The sequence below is a fragment of the Phaethon lepturus genome, unplaced genomic scaffold, assembly GCF_000687285.1.
Source record: "Phaethon lepturus isolate BGI_N335 unplaced genomic scaffold, ASM68728v1 scaffold7790, whole genome shotgun sequence".
Taxonomy (NCBI): Eukaryota; Metazoa; Chordata; class Aves; order Phaethontiformes; family Phaethontidae; genus Phaethon; species Phaethon lepturus.
In genome coordinates, this window is record NW_010514037.1 from 22,375 (window position 1) to 40,330 (window position 17,956).

Below are 17,956 nucleotides of genomic sequence, written 5' to 3' on the forward strand. Positions count from 1 at the left end.
CCAACAGATGGTTTGGTAATATGGCTAACTGCTTAGCTCACCAAACTGATGTAAGTCAAATGAGTATTTACTCAGGACCTCAAAGTTTCTGCTAAGTTCCTCTGGAAAGAACCTTTTGCAGTAAGACACAAATGAAATCAGTTTAGTTACACATATTTAACAAGGATCTGAAACATTTTCATAAGGTTTATTCAAAAAAGCAAGAGTTTAGGATTACATTTTTAAACTACCATTTTACAAATAGAAGTCATCACAGAACTGGTAAAGGCAAATTCAAAGAAAGCCAGAGATCCTTTTCAAGTAGCTCCACAGAAGAAAACTAAAAGATTACAAACAGCAAAAAGCTATAATCAGTTCATAGAGTGGATGGTTATGCAGTGAAAAAAACCAACTGTTTGATATTTCTTTTACCCTTCCTGTTTGTCTGGGCACCCACACAGCATCTACTTGTAAATCCACACTGTGGATCAGTTGTATCAACAGATAAAAGATAAAGGAAAATATCTCCAAAAAAACAGGATACACTCCCCCCCACCCCCAACATTTTCCTGGGGAAAAAAGCACTTAATTTTTAAAAATCTACAAAAGCAACATACTGTAAGGGTACATGGAATGAGAGAGTATCTGCTTAATTAAGTTTATCGTATCAAGGATCTTTTCAGCTCAAAGGAAGATATAAATAACAAGCAAGTAACAAAACACAAGAGTGACACAAACTTGATAGACAAGACTTGAGAGGCAATCACAAAGAGGGAAAGTCTCAAGTCACTAATTAATGGGCCACTAAGAAACTACAGGAACAGCTTTGCAGAGAGATAGTTGGACTTTGTAGCTGGTAAGATGGGGACAAGTGGGACTGTGCAAAGCTTAATAATGAACCTTTTCTTAACTATCTTACCACTTAGCCTCCCTCTCTAGCCTGCATGAGTGCTGCAGGGATTAGGTGCCAGCAACTGAGACCAGCATGACTGAATTTGGGCCAGCAACTGGGTAAGACCTCAGGAGAAACCCCTGTGTCTGTGAGGCCAGCAACTAGGGTGTCTCAGCATCAGTAGCTGGAGGGGCCATGGACTAGGGACCATGTTTCTGCGGTGTCCATAAAGGGCCATGGTGAATTCAGGGCCAGCAACTGCTGTCAAACCTTGGGCAAAGGGGCCCCTGCAACTGGAGCAGGTGAGGGTCACAGCACTGGTGCCAGACCACAGTCCACAGGGCCCGTATGCCTGGATGCCAGCTACAGAGGGGCTGGGGTGAAGTTGAGTGAGAGTCTTTGCACCTCAGCTGGAGTGGGATCGCAGGTCACAGGACCCATGTGCCTGGGCACGAGCTCCATGGGATGGGAGGGATGTACATTATCCCCAAATGTGGTGATGGGAGTGAAGGATCACTGTGTACATAATTTGCTGGCAAATTGGACTAGGCAGCAAGTAGGAGGCCCAGGATCCAGGCATGGACAGAGGGCCCATGCTGGTGTTCAAGGAATCTGCAAGTGTGGGGATGCTTGAGACAAACGTGGAGATGTGCTAGCGAGAATCAAGCTGAAGTAGCCAGTGAGCAGTAGCCAAGTACAGTGAGTTAAGAGAGCTCAGGATCCAGCCACGGACCACAAATGGGCAGATCTCCCATTCAAGAGATCTGTCAATGTGCGTGTGTGCTTGTGGGTCTAGAATGAGGGCATGCACGTTTTCACTACTGAACTTCAGTCCTGACGGGCTGGAGAGGAGAAAGGGGACTGCGCAGTCCACACAATGTTTTATGTGAGTCCAGGTAGTGCTAACACAAGGGTGTTGCTGATGGGGAAGCTCTTATAAGAACAGAGTGTTAAGAAATGTTAAGTATTTTCTACCAAAAGAGCTTGATAGAGATCTAGGATAGAATCCATGATGGCATTACTGTTTTACTATTCCAGCAAAGAACAAGTCAAAAATCTGATTATCACTTCTTAAATCCTCTCCCCAAATGAAAACTTTTACATGAGATTTATTTCCTTAGAAAATGCCTTCTTAAAACCAACTTCTTTAGTAAACACTAAAATCAGAGTATGTTACATGACAGCATGCAACTAAGTAAGCACATCTTAGCTGATGGGCAGTAACATATATTGAGCCTTCTAAACGCCAAAAAAAAGTTACCTGAAAATGTTTCAATTTAAACTTCCAAAATAGTAGAACTCCAGAATAAAGAGAACTAGCAATGGGAGAGCAGGAAATGTGAGAGTCACAAAAGATTGTTATTGTTTTCCTTCTGGCTCAATCAATTTTGAACTCTTTGCTTCAATGTGAAGACTGGTGGGTAAAATTACTCTTCTCAGAGTGGAGAAATGTGCATTTGAACCTTTTCAGAAGGAACTGAATCCAGATCTCACATCTCTTGTGTGAGTGCTCTTATTTCTATTCATTTCTATTTCTTATTCTGTTGTATAAAATGCTATGGGTACCTTGTTTACCTGCACTACAATGAAGTTGGCTATCTTCACCGAAGCAGAACAGGTCAAAACAACACAATAAACTGCAGCCTCTGATAAGGCACTTCATTGAAAGAGACTGGCTCAAGTGCAAAGCAGATTATCAGTCACTGTATTTTTGTTTCCTACTGCTTGACATGCAATTTAAGTGTTGTCACCTCCTCACCCTAGCATGAGTCCCAGTTAAAGGTACTTAATTGTCCCAGCAAAGTTTTTCAGCTAGCAGTCTGTTGACAGTTGAAACTCCCAGAGCTTAGATTTTTTCAAAAAATACATTAACTAGGTCAGAAAATAGTCTGCTTTAACCTTAATAACTAGATTTTAAAAGTCCAGTTAAGCTCAACAAGGGTGGAAATGATAAAGCATTAATACAGAGAAAGTGCTAGCAGCACCTACTATTTACACCCCATGTCTTGCAGCCTTGCCCACAGCAGTTACTACTCTTGAAAGCAAACTACAATGCCTAAGGATTCCTAGCTCTATGACATTTTACATGGGAACAACAGCTACTGTGGAAACAGAAGGAATTTAACTGAAAGGGAAACATGGCCTAAGTGATAAAACAGTAAACTACTGAAATAGAATTTGCTTGTTTTTTTCTTGAAGAAAAGCAAACCTCAGGCAGAGCAAAGCCCTAAAGGACTGTGGCAGAATGAGGTACCTAAAACTTCAGAGGATTTAGAAAGTGTTAATTCACTGCTAGGCATTGAGGTGATACTTTCAAAGTACATTTGAAATCCCTTTTCTGTAATAGGTAATCTACAGCCCATCCTTTAATACATTGAACTAACACGGAAATTTTTGCCCAGCTGCATCTACTTGTATTTGTTAGAACTGAACTCCATCTTGACTTGTAACTACAAGTCTTTCAGAAAAATGAAATTTAATTTTAATTTAAAACCAAACTTTCAAATTTTATTTGAAATTGAAAAGAATTGTAATACTCAGTCCTTCAGCAAATTTGGCCCTCACTTTTGAAGTGTCCACTTTTTAATTAGATGGTAACCCTGTGCTGTGGTCCTCCAAGAGGGTTGCCTATCTTTTGGAAACATTCTATCCTTATTTATTTTAAGCAAGCTTCTTCACTTTACAGGATTTGATTTTTAAAGTGAATTTTCAGAGTTTTACTACATCTGCATGGACATTGAATCTGAATATACTGTAGTCACTGTTAGGCAGCAGGTCTTCAGCAGTAGTATATTAAACAAGTATTTTGAGCTGGTCAATACCAAGTGAATTTGCTTCTCCCCCTTTGCATTCCCGTAAATAAATCACAGTATGCAAAAACACACATACATTTAGTATGCAAGTGTTGGCATCATGTGTCTCTATATGAATCATCACATAAATGTGAAAGCAACCAAGTCTTACAGGCTGTTTTCCTGCTCCTGCAAGCTTTCTCATTACCTTTAACAAATCAAGAGTACAGTCACCACCCTAGCTGGCAGCTGTGAACACCCCTACTGCTATGATCTCTTCCTCCTGGCTGGAAATTTCAGTTCATAGAGGCTTCTCAGTTACTTGTGTTCCAGTTACCTTGTTCAATGATTCAATTTACAACTGCTTTTAAAATAACATTGCAAATATTTGTAAGCCAAAACTACTTAACATGGTGGTATGAGTATAAAATCACTGCCACCTGAAAGCCAGGAAGGAAGCTCGATCTCAGCTTCTTCTCAGAGATCATCAGATCTCAGTTCTAATGGACTTTTATGTTGTTGACACAGAAACCTAAGCTTAATACTCCAAACTGCGTATAAAGCAAACTTCTAGCCAGTTTACATAAGGGTGCTACTGCTGGCAGGAAGAACCTGCATCATACTGAACAGCACCTTGTTGAGGTGTATCCAGCTTATAGGGTCTGTCCTACAAAACAGATGGCAATATACACTGCTGACTGCTGAGGTTTTCAGGCAGAATAAATTCAGGCTCTGCTCCTCAATATGGTATGATGTATAGGATTCACCATATACAGAAGCCTGAAAACAGATTTTTGTACTTAAACACAAACTTAAACCTGGAAATTATTAAACTTTGACTTTTGCTCGTCTTCCAACAAATATGTCCTTGTCAGCGATGCCATATTTGGCTTCTGAGACACTTTTCAAGTCCTACCACCATAAACAGCACATGAAAATTGTAGACCACTGGTGCAAACTATGCCATAAACCAAACACAGTTTATATTTAAGTAATTCGATACACAGTTTGCCTGTGTAAACCGCGGCTCTGCATGTGAATCATGTCATTCCTTTTCCATGTCCCCAGCCTTACTGTGGTCTCTTTGGAGAAGAGCCTCTGACAATTCTTAGTTTGTACCTTTACCCTGATTTTTAAAATTTCATTTCATTCTAGAGTTTTAAAAAAACAATAGGCAATGTATCATTTGCTACACTTGCCCATGTCACATTTCAGCAAGGACAGGAAACCCTAAAGAAGGAAAAGTATGGCAGAGATCCTGTTGCTGCAATGCCTAGCCATACTCAGGTTTCCAGATGTTCTTGAAAGAATTTAAGGTATATTAGAGAAGAAGTTATAAGTTTCTTAACCTGTCAACAGGAGAGAACTCCTATGATGTCTTCACTGTCAGATATGGAAGAGTGTCTGATGTACTGCCTTTCATAGCTTTTCAACGGGTTGCGAAGTACACAGAACATTTTCTGAGGTATGCGATAGCCTTTCATACCCTTCAGAAGGGTCGACAGTCAGGATTTAGCTTCAGTTGTGCAGTTCTCCTTCTGACTCCCAGGAAGATGTAGTTCCCCTTCTCCCTGACTGGGGAAGCTATCCACTGAAGTACAGCAAAGCTGTATACAAACTAGGAAATTAACAAACAAAAACTATACTTAGTGACAATCATGACTGCATCAGGATATACACATCCAATCCAAACCTTAAAAGCACAGAAATAAAGAGGGGAAGGACTGCTGTATTCCACCACAGTTTTCTGTTGCCTGAGCACTGTTGATAACACACTCCGAAAGGCTTTCACTTCCACCTTTGGTGGGGAAAACAACTCAACTCTGTGCTTTAATATGAGCTACAAAAGAATGTTCAGCACTTACTTACATATATTTCATGCATATTAACTTACATTGCCTCTGCATTAGAAAGAGCTTACTTGATTGTGTTTGAGTGCAAATCTAATGGTGATAGGCTGCTGTCTTATCTTTTGGAAATGGCAGTGAAAGCCTTTGGAGTGTGCTACCAAACAGCATTATAGGCAGCATGAAGTGGAAATGAATATAGAAGTCTTCCCTCTAACTTTATATTTCTATACTTTAGAGTGGGTGGATGGAAGAGTGTAACCCAATGCAATCTTAAACAACACTAAATATAGCTATGTCTGTTAATATTGATTAGGTAAAACACCTGTTAGATTTACCAAAGTATTTCATTTTCTTCTTGGTGTGCAGAAGGGATGGCTAGATTATGCCTTGAGCACTACCCAGTTTCCATAGTATTCTAACATCCCAACTGCTCTGCAGCAACAACCCACTAGTTAGATCAGTTGGTAACTTGCAATAATGTGGTTCACTATGCCAGACAGACATTTAACTTTCAGGAAAAATTACCATGTGGTGAAATTATTCTTGTCTGATTTCTGGCTAAAGATTGTGCATGTTCAAAATCTAATTAGTATCAGAGACACTAGAATAGATCTGGCTACAGTCTATGACCCCTAGTAGGAACTACTGAGCCATTTGGAGGTACTGGTGAGAAAGGAAAATAAATTACTGAGTTTAGAGCTGCATCTAGTATCTTAGAATTCCTTCTGTAAGGAAGGCCAATTCTCAAGAAGTAATGTTTTAATTCACTGCAATGTGAAATTAATTTAGAGAAAGGAAAAAAAAAAATACGTCAACCCACAGATGAAATAGGTTCATCCATAAACTTAGTTAAATCAGATATTCTTCACAAATGGGAATTATTCTTTGTTCTCACAGCTACTGAAAATGGACTAGACTTTTATTCTCCATTTTAGCATATGACCATCTTCAAGAAACACTTTACCAAACAGCATCTTCCAACTTCAGAAATTATTTTAAAGCGTTTTTCAGCTCAAATGTTTACAATGATTTTGACATTGAGTAGGAGTTGTCTGAAACAATATCTCAGAGAAGGAGTTTCCTGAGAAAAGCAGACGTATCAGCTCTGGAGCTGAAAGGAGGTTTCATCACACCTTGTATATCACATGACATTCTCTAGGTTGAGACTAGAAACTAAAGAATTAGAGCCTTTCTGGAATTTGTTACACATCTGTGACGAGACTTTGCTTTCAACACAAGATAACCATTGCAATTACACTTGCAACTGCCAATTTTATTTCCAAGAAACAGTGGCCTCGAGATCTCCAATCAAGCATGTAGTAAACATTCTCCAACGTCCTTTACTTCACCACTTTCCTCTAGCAGGCTTCCTCCTGCAGTTCCAAAAATCTAAGCCTCATGATGGACATGATTTGCAATATGTCATCATTACCAGGACAGTTATCTCCTGCTCAGAATCAGAAACACTTTTTTTAATCTCATATTTAAAACTGCCAGTATAGATTAAATTGGGTATGCATGTAGGGCAGTCACGATATAGCATGTGTGTGCTTGGTGTTCAAAGGCAGCTCAATTACTCTCAATGGGGCCTCAGGGATTCTTAAATGAAGTATAGCTTTCACTTTTGAAAAGCTGCTTCTCAGATATTTTCCCCTGAACTTGAGTAACACATTAACATGCTTCCAACCTTGCCTGTGACATATCCTAAGGCAGCTGCTTTAAGCTGGATTCTTTTAAATCTATGTGTATTTTGGTGATTTTGTTGACACCATTTTTATTCCTGATGCAAGAATCCTGAGAAAGAAAGCTTAAACACATACAATCACAACAACAATTTTTCTGTGCAGAGTTAAGGAGGTTTTTTGTACTTCTGAAAAATCACCTGCTAGAAATGAAGGTGCAATATTAATGGCTCATAGCATTAACTTCCCTATCCATGCCTTCCCACCTCACCTTTCCAAGTCACAAAGCAATTCTAATCTGTTCTCAGTAGAAAGGGGGCTGATCTAAACTGGTGATAAGACACCCCAAAACCTTTAAAAACTACTAAACACACACATGCATAGCTGTACCTAATGATTTTGTTTAGCTAGATCAGGCAAATTTTCTTTTAACAATGGAGAGATTATTTAATCCTTACTTGTTTTCAAATAAAGATGTGACAGCAATTTAGAAGCCAGAGGATTACCAAGGGTATAGTTGGACTCTTCACCTAAAACCTTACTTTTACATGTCTAAGTAGCACATACCAGGCGTAAGAATACTGTGACAAGGACAGGCATTTACTCCTTCACTTGAACAGGATGATGTGGTATAGTGAACACTTATGTAGAAGTGAATACACTATTGAAATAGCTTCTGGTGCACTAGAATTTAAGTTACCTCTAGGACTCTTCACAACTGTATCTTTAGTAGATCAAGAATGCGAAAATAAAGATCCTGAAGTTTTGAAAAAATGCTTTAATAACAAACTTTACTTTCTATTGCCACTTCCAATACTTATTTCTTTATGGAATAACTTGTACAGATATCTGATTTTCTCAAGCTCATCTTTGTCTTAAGTCTGCAACATTCCCGTATGATTGTGCATTCTGACGCAACTCTCTGATAGACTTGGGAAAAAACACAAAGTTAAGAAAATGTATTGGGCTGGATTGTTCCCCAGAAAATACTCTTACACTTCCTAGGAAGAGCAGAAATGGCCTTCTAGAGAGAAAATACTGCTCCTCCCTGTTTCTAAGGTGGTAGCAGCATAGATAAAGCAGCCAAGAGTCTTCACTGCAAGAAAAGCAAAGGCAAAAACATTTTTACCTTAGTACAAGCAGTAATAACCACCTTCTCTGCACTGCTAATTGCACAGCAATTACAATTGCTGATGCAGGAAAACACAGTGGTACAGTTGCTGATTTTACACAGCACTTTTTGTTAGAAATTCAGCTAATCCACAGATTAACACACAAGCCACAATAAAGTCAGAAACAAAATTCTTGGAGCTCTACCAAGGTTAGATTAAGCAACCATATCATTCTCTATAACTGGCAAAACACATGTTCTTCAGTGGTAAAAGTAAAATCTTGACTAAGAAAGCCGGAGCACATACAACTGTAGGAGGTTTCTTTGCTCACAGTTCCACTTCTATCTTAGTCACCTTACATCAGACAGGAAGGACCTACACAGCTTTCCACCTTGTAAGTTTTGTTTTCTTGCCTACTCATTTCCTAACATAAGCTCATCGTAAGTTGGATGAGCATTCACTCTTAATTCCAGGAAGCTGAGCAGAGATTGAGTTATCTTCCACAAAAGTATTAACGTTATTTTGTATGCTTTCTGAGATGAAGTCCTCATTCAAGGTACTAAGACTTTATGCTGCCCCTTCAGCAGCTGAATGTTCTTTGTAAGAGAGAATGTATAACCAAAAGATTGCAAGTGCCACCTGCAAAGGATATATTAGACTTTTTCCTCAGGAAAAACATGCAGCCTTTTTACAACCTCCTGCAAGTTTTCTGTAAAAAGTGAAATAATTCTATCCCTTGGGTGAAGAGAGTTAATTACTTCATGCTAATTCTGATCATACAGAACGAATAATCCAGAGACATCAGGTATAAGACTAGCAAGTGTCACGCTGCCTTTCATGGAAAAGAATATGGAAGAAAGTAGTACTCCTTGGCCACTTCTGCCAAAGTATTATGGGACTTGGTTTACTTTCTGTGCAAACATACATTGTTTCTTGCCTTGTTACAAGTGAGACGAATACTTCTAATGCCCAATATTTCTATTCCTCAAAGAACAGGTATCTCCAACTGGACTTCCACATCTCCTCTGCACTCTGAAAATATTCTCTGTATCCAGTGAGAAGAGCATTGAGAAACATAACTTCAGAAGAATTAAATTTGATTTACATGAGGACACTTTTATTCCCTTGTATATTTATCAGACAAAGCGCCTGGTTTCATTACAAGCTGTTTTTCCATCATGTCTGAAAAACAGAAGGAATGAGACATTGTCCTTGAAAGCCTACCAAAAAATTCCCCTACTATAGCTGTTCTGAATAAAAACTCCATATCCAGTGAAAGCAAAATATATTGAGCAGTTTCTTCTTTATCTAGTCAAAGAAAAAATTTTCCCTGGGGAAGAAATGGTCAATCTCTCATTTATACCATCTGGAGACAAGGCCTGGGAATTCTTCCTCATGGCTAACACTACATCCAGACTCAGAACAATGATGTAGTCTTTCAGAGGCCTAATTGTAAGGCCTGACATACAGAAGTGAGACTTTCATTTGCTTCTGCCATCACTTAACATGAAGGTACTACAAAATTTGGTATAATCAGAAAGGACAAATCCCAATGCAACATGTTAGATATCCTCCATTATTGTTCAGTTTAATAAATATCAATTTTAGATTTGGCTAAGCACAACTGCCTGTATCAGGAATTATAAGAAAAGGTAAACAGGAATAAAGAAAGTATTTTACAGTGTAGGTGGCCATATGTGGTGGTGAAATAAGTAACATGTGAAGATATTTGATTCTCAAAGTTTGTAGCTTACTCCTGCCTTACTTCAGAATTTCTGTGTCTTGGTAGTTGTCAAAGGCATGAAGCAAATTACTAAAGACAAGGTTTTCTTGAGCTTAGCCTCATTTTGTCATTCTCTAGCATGACCATCTCCCTCATTTATAATCTGTAAATTATTATAAAATTAAATAATTTGAATTTGAGAGATGACTGGGCCACTGAAATATTCTAATTACGCACAGAGCTTATAATTTACTTCTGCTTATATGTAATTATGTATCTGTGACTGTGTACATACAAATATGCACTTTAAACACAAAAAACAGTGTACTGCCTGATATGTGTTTCTTCTAGCCTGGAAGACAAAGGTAACTGATCATAGCTGAAAACATTACCTGGATCTGGGCTCTGTTTCCAGCTGTTATATTAGATATTGTCCAGCATGCTTCCTTTTTGATAGATTCTTTTGGGCTGCTTAGCAAGTGCAGTAAACTCTGCAGGGCTGAACAGTTCAGAATTACCTGAATATAAAAGGAAAAAAAAAAAAACAAAAAACAAAACAGAACAAAAAAAACAAGCCACATCTTAGAGGAAATTTAGGCTAAAAAAATCACAGGAATAAGGAATACAATGTCTTCACACCTATAAAGCATATTCCATCAGATGATGCCAAAAAGTTAAAACAGTGAACAAAACCAAAACAAACTAACTGGAGCTTCTGCTCTACATATAAAAAAAGACTGCCACCAGCTAGGGGATCACAGGTAACATATATATGGAAGACACAGACTCTCTGCTCTCACCAGTTTTAAAAATTGGTGGGAGCTGCTGTCTGTTGCAAAACCTACCAAGCAGCAGGATGACAACCTAGTGCCTCTGAGGGCATCAGGTTTCCTGGCTCCCAATTTAATTCCAATACAGTGGTGGGAGTCACTGCCTCCTACCGATGCCTCTCCAAACAAGTGCCCACAGTTACATACCATCCAAAATCTCACCATACACTCTTTTTTGGTATATTCATCATAGACTGTCAACAGCATCCAATGTGACTGGCCTTCTGTGGTCCTACCATGACACATCATTCAGCATAAAATTCAGCCTAAGAGCAGACTTGCTTTAAACAAACCAGAAAAAAAAATACCCCTCTAAGGGTATTTGTCCTGGTTTTGGCTGGGATAGAGTTAATTTTCTTCCTAACACCTGGTATAGTGCTGTGTTTTGGATTTAGTATGAGAATAATGTTGATAACACACTGATGTTTTTAGTTGTTGCTAAGCAGTTGTAGTGCTTATACTCAGTCAAGGACTTTTCAGCTTCCCATGCTCTGCCAGAGAGGGGTGCACAAGAAGCTGGGAGAGGGCACAGGCAGGACAGCCGACCCAGACTGGCCAAAGGGATATTCCCTACCATATAACGTCATGCTCAGTACATAAACTGGAGATGACAGGGCAGGAATCACTGCTCGGGACGGCCTATTGATCACCAGGTGGTAAGCAATTGTTGCATTGTGCATCACTTGCTTTTGTACATTCCTTTATCAGTATTATTATAATTATCATTATTATTTCCTCTTTCTTTGCTGTCCTATTAAACTGGTTTTATCTCAACCCACAAGGGGTTTTTTCCCCAATTCTCTCCCCCATCCCACCTGGGGTAGGGGGTGAGCGAGCAGCTGTGTGGTGCTTAGTTGCCAGCTGGGGCTAAGTTTAGCTGGGGCTAAACCACAACAGTATTGCACAGCTATATACAAATCCCAGGCATAGCTATACAGGAATCACCAGCAGTTCATGACCGAACGGAAAAACTGTGAAAACCACATGTTTTGAGGCAACTAGTGTCATCAATCCTTCACTTTCAAACTTCAAAAAGAACAAGAGGAGGCACTTGGGAATAGGTTACAACAACTAACAGAAAGATGAACTGCAGTACAACACAAAAGAAAAGTGAATCCATACCTGGGTCTGTATATCATCTCCTGTGACAATGTTTCCAACAGCTCGTAAGGCAGGAGATACAACTTTGTAGTCATTGTGCCTAAAATTACCAAGGAAAGATCTGTGTTAGCCGTCCTGAAGCATCTCCATTTTTACATCCTCAAGGAAGGAACATCCATCAGCCAGAGGAAAACTTCCCTGTTAAACGTGACTTAACTCTCACTATCTGAATCAAAACACACTTTGTTTTTAAACTAATGGCAAGGCTTTCCAAAGTTTCTAAAGATTTAGGCCTTTAGGTATCATTCAGCTACAAGATTAAAAGAATACAAGTGCTTCAGAGTATAGGCATCCTTAGGAGGGAAAAAGTAACCAGCTTTAACTGTGAAACACACTTACTGCAGCATGCACAAAGGCAGAGGAACACAGATAGAAGCTGTGTGTTTAACTCAACCATATCCCCATATAGTTGTTTGATCATCTTCTGTCATCACATGCATCCCCCCCATCATCATTGTTAAATCAGGACTGGAATAGGAAGGGTGAAGTAAGGAATTTTTTCTCAAATGAAAACACTTCTTTATAAAAAGGTACCTTAGGTATCATATTCTATTTATTAATCCAGCATCAGATTTGCTATAATCTTAAAACCCTTAATAGTCTTTTATCTACATCACTGAAAACCATTATTTCTTGTTCTTAGGTAACTGAATGTTCCACATTGTTCCCTTAGACCTGAAGAAACGGCTCTGATAAAGGCCAGTCTCCCTGACCCCAAGTCCCACAGCTACACTTTACTGACCAAAGTGTGCATATACTCTTCTATAGTAAGGATTTAGGAAATTATTTACATTTCAAATCTGGTACCATCAATTCCAGTAAGTTTTACTATTTCTTACATTTCTATCTTTGATATCCTTCAGCAATTTTATTGGTAGGCAATTATAACATGGACCTCAATGGCACAAAGAAAATTCCAGTATATATTATCAATTTTACAAAAACGCAGCTGTTAGGTGCATGTAAAAAAAATCTTTTCTTATACTAGTTTCACTATTTCTTAAGAGTTCCATTGTTTCTGTTATTCATGACAAATAGAGAAAACTGAACAACGTAAAATTAAAACTCAAATCTTGCTTTTTGGAAATCATTACATTTCATGACATATCTAACTAAACTTCCTATTGCTAGAACCTGGATTTTAGCAAAAAGAGCAGATAATACATTTGCTCAGAAGAAATTTCTTACATCAGCAATTCCACAAGTCTTCTGCAGACTCCTGCATCAATCACAGCCTGGATTTTATCATTGGGACCATCAGACAAATAGGACAAAGCCCAGCAGGCATCAGCTAATACATCTGTATCATTGACAAAGAGCAGCCAGGAAAGTACGCTAAGACAAGGTGAAACCTGTAAGACATTAAGAAGAGATACATACATTGTGCAATTAAAAGGGTCAGAAGAGCTATTAACACATCAGTTAATTTTGTATGTGACATTACAGGACTAGGCACTGGCATCTCAAGGTTCAATACTCAGAATATTCCAGATGTAGGTAGCATTTCTGTGCAGGGCTGTAGCTACACAAGTAGGGAGGAGCATGTCAGCAGAAAAGCACTAAAGGAATTCTTCAGCCTCTACAGTATAACATCTGGCAACTCATCTCATACTTGACTGCTAAGATGTGCCATACTTTGCGCTACACAGCAGCCAAGATGTACAAAGTTTTACTCTGCTGTGGGATGGTCACCTCCAGCACAGGAACAGCAACAAGAAGCAAGAAGGCAAGAATATCAAATCAGGGGTTGTGAACATCTGTCTAAAGGACTAAATACATGCAAAAACATCATTTGTAAGAAGCCCATACATTGTTTCAGAGAAATTCTGGAATATTTCTGCCATTTAGTTTGAGGTTCACCACCCTTATTTCTTATTTGGATGCCACCCCACCTCACAACATGTTTCCTTTCAAACATTTCTTACCTTGGCAAAATCTGGAGGAGGATTTTTCCCTCTGCAGAGGTTGGATAGAGCCCATACAGCATTTCGGGTCATAGTGAGACGGTTCTGTTTTGAAAGCAATCTAAAAACAAACAAAAAAAGTCCAACATCTGCTTTGGGAAAAAAAAAAAAAAAACAACAAAAAACCCCACCAAAAACCCAAACCAAACCACAAAACAAAGCCAGGCAACCCTGTGGGGTCAACTGCCTGAATCATTAACATACACTCAGGCCTACATTTTCACTTACAGAGGGTCAAAATATGCTAACTTTTTTGTCAGTAAAAAAAACATCCTGAGAAAAATCACGCTGGATGCTAACATACATGCTAGACGCAGGAATCCTAGCATCCCAAAAAGAAAAATAACCATTACCCTAAAAGTATCTTAATTTAATTGCTTAGATACTAATGTGTCAGATTAACATTCAAAAGGCTCAGGAACTGTGACAAAGTTACGCTAAGTGGAAGAATGTGCAGGAAGTTTTGGAGAGTACTCTCTTCATTGAGCTGCATTTTTATGTCAGTCTCAGACTATTAGCCCCACTCTTACACTTTTGTAGTGAAGTAGAACAAAAGTTATCCTCAGAAAATGCATAAAATAAGGCTCAGGGCTTCGCAAACATTCAAGACAGTTCGCAAGACTTTCTGTGCACGTTAGCTCCAGTACCAGCATATGAGAGCCTTGCCCACTGGGTTCTCATTAGAACACAATTCTACAGACCACCCCAAACCAGGTCTTCCTGAAGTTAAGGGTGACATCCACATAGCAGCTGCAACATTCAGCTTCTGCTCCGTAAGACACAGGAAGCCCAACAATGTAATGAACTGTAATACTGACACCTTCATGAGATCTGCATACCCAAACTGCCCTCAATTAGGACTATGATGCTGACCAAAGCTGTGTCAGCCACAGGCACACTGCGAGTCCCCTTATCATAGAACAGTTTGTGTTGGAAGGGATCCTTAAAGGTCATCTAGTCCAACGCCACTGCAATGTGCAGGGAAATCTTCAACTAGAACAGGTTGCTTAGAGCCCCGTCCAACCTGACCTTGAATGTTTCCAGGGATGGGGCATCTACCACCTCTCTGGGCAACCTGTGCCCATGGTTCCCCACCCTCATTGTGAAAAATTTCTTCCTTGTATCTGGTCTATATCTACCCTCTTTCAGGTTAAAACCATTACCCCTTCTCCTACTGCAACAGGCCCTGCTAAAAAGTCTGTCTCCATCTTTCTTATAAGCCCCCTTTCACTACTGGAAGGCTGCAAGAAGGTCTCCCTGGAGCTTTCTCTTCCCCAGGCTGAACAACCCCAACTCTCTCAGCCTGTCCTCATAGGAGAGGGGTTCCATCCCTCTGATCATTTTTGGGGCCCTCCTCTGGACCCGCTCCAACAGGTTCATGTCTTTCCTGTGCTGAGGACTCCAGAGCTGGATGCAGCACTTCAGGTGGGGTCTCACCTCCCTCAACCATGCTTCTTTTGGCGCAGCCCTGAATATGGTTGACCTTCAGAGCTGTGAGCACACATTGCCATCTCATGTCCAGCTTTTCCTCCACCAGGACCCCCAAGTCCCCCTCAGCAGGGCTGCTCTTGATCCCTTCATCCCGCAGCCTATATTGATATCGGAGGTTGCCCCGACCCAGGTACAGGACCTTGCACTTGGCCTTGTCAAACCTCATGAGGTTCACATAGGCCCATTCCTTGAGCTTGTCCAGGTCCCTCTGGATGGCATCCTGTCCCTCAGGCGTGTCAACCGCACCACTCAGCTTGGTGTCATCTGCAAACGTGCTGAGGATGCACTCGATGCTACTGTTTATGTCATTGAAGATATTAACAAGTACTGGTCCCAATACAGACCCTTGAAGGACACTGCTCATCACCGATTTCCATCTTGACATTGAGCTGTTGACCACTACCCTCTGGATGCAACCATCCAACCAGTTCCTCATACACCCAACAGCCCACCCATCAAAATCCACATCTCTCCAGTTTAGAGAGAAGGATGTTCTGGGGGACCATGTCAAAGCCTTACAGAAGTCCAGATAGACAACATTGGTAGCTCTTCCCTTGTCCACTGATGCGGTCACTCCATCACAGAAGCCCACTAAGTTGATGAGGCAGGACTTGCCCTTGGTGAAGCCATGCTGGCTGTCTTGAATCACCTCCCTGTCCTCCATATGCTTTAGCATAGCTTCTAGGAGGATTTGCTCCGTGATCATCCCAGGTACAGAGGTGAGGCTGACAGGTCGGTAGTTCCCGGGGTCCTCCTTGCTACCCTTTTTAAAAATGGGTGCAATGTTTCCCTTCTTCCAGTTACCAGGGACTTCACCTGACTGCAATGCCTTCAAATATCACGGAGAGTGGCTTGCATAGCTTCTAGTAGGATTTGCTCCGTGATCATCCCAGGTACAGAGGTGAGGCTGACAGGTCGGTAGTTCCCGGGGTCCTCCTTGCTACCCTTTTTAAAAATGGGTGCAATGTTTCCCTTCTTCCAGTTACCAGGGACTTCACCTGACTGCAATGCCTTCAAATATCACGGAGAGTGGCTTGGCAACTATATCAGCCAATTCCCTCAGGACTCTGAGATGAATCTTGTCAGGTCGCACAGACTTGTGCATGTTCAGGTTCCTCAGGTAGGACTTTGCTCTTCCTGTCCCTGTCTTGCAGGCCATCCACTTGAGAGGTGGGGAAAATAGAGTGCCAGTGAAGACTGAGGCAAAGAAATTGTTGAGTAACTCAGCCTTCTCCTCATCCATTGTTGCCAGTCTTGCTCATTCAGGGGGGTATGCTTTCTTTGACCTTCCTTTTCTGGCTGACATACCTGTAGAAGCCCTTATTATTCTCTGCATCCCTTGCCAAGTTCAGCTCCAGCCACGCGTTGGCCTTCCTAACCCCATCCCTACACAACTGGCCAGTGTCCCTGTACTCATCCCAGGATACCTGTCCCTGCTTCCACTGCCTGTGCATTTCCTTCTTGCCCTTTAGTTTGCCCAGCAGGTCTCTTGCCTTCCTTTCCTGACTTTTTACACCTGGGGATCGAGAGCTCTTGTGCTCTATGGAAAGTGTCCTTAAAGATCTGCCAGCTCTTTGTGCTCCCTTGTCCCTGAGGGCAGTTTCCCAGGGGGTCCGACTGACTAACTCCCTGAAGAGCTGGAATTTTACTTTCCTAAGATTCAGGGTCCTGACTTTACTCTTTGCCTGCCCCATATCCCTCAGGACTGCGAACTCCACCAGTGCATGAACACTGCCACCCAGGCTGCCTCCAATCTTGACATCACCAATTAGCTCACATGTGTTGGTGACCAACAGGTCCAGTATCGCATCCCCTCTGGTAGGGCTGTCTATTACCTGGCTTAAGTCTCCTGGATTGCCTACAGCTCGCTGTGCTACTTTCCCAGCAGATGTTGGGGTGGTTGAAGTCCCCCAGCAGGACGGGAGCCTGCGAGCGTGATGCCTCCTGTAGCTGGAGTAAGAAGGCTTCATCAATAGGCTCCCCTCAATCTGGTGGCCTGTAGTAGACACCAACCACACGGCTCCCTTTGTTGCTGTGGTCTCTGGTTCTTACCCATTAGCTTTTAACCTGCTCATGGCTATTCTTCAGAGACAGCTCTTCACACTCTATCCATTTCTATGCGAGATCAATCCTAGCACTGACAAAGATGTCTGTGGAGTTGGTTAATTACCTCAAACACAGCGTGAAGCCTCTAAACAAGGCATTTTCCTGACTGCTTAGAAATTACTACCCATAGTGCTCTTTGGCCTAGAAGGAATGCAGTAAGGCAAGACCTAGTTTTTCCACAACTATAACAACCGAGTTTCTTTTTCTCATAGCCATCCCACACCATACCAATGTCTTCATGAGAGCACTGGAGAACTCCAGTGCTGCAAACAGTTTGCAAAGGACAGAGACTGAGTAATCCTAATTTGGACATGATGACAAAAGATGATGTTGCTGTTTTGGCAATAACATGGTCCTTCAGCAGAGGACCATCA

At 40.9% G+C, this 17,956-nt stretch overlaps 1 protein-coding gene across 1 annotated transcript in view; it reads right to left on the reverse strand.

Moving 5' to 3' along the window:
- KPNA1 (karyopherin alpha 1 (importin alpha 5)) overlaps positions 1–17,956 on the reverse strand; it is a 42,836-nt gene that overhangs the window by 6,464 nt on the left and 18,416 nt on the right. Inside the window, exons 7-10 of the mRNA XM_010291867.1 lie at positions 13,947–14,046; positions 13,210–13,373; positions 11,983–12,061; positions 10,423–10,548 (exon numbers count right to left, since the gene is read on the reverse strand). Coding sequence (XP_010290169.1) covers positions 10,423–10,548; positions 11,983–12,061; positions 13,210–13,373; positions 13,947–14,046 — 469 coding nt within the window. The remainder of the gene's footprint in view (positions 1–10,422; positions 10,549–11,982; positions 12,062–13,209; positions 13,374–13,946; positions 14,047–17,956) is intronic.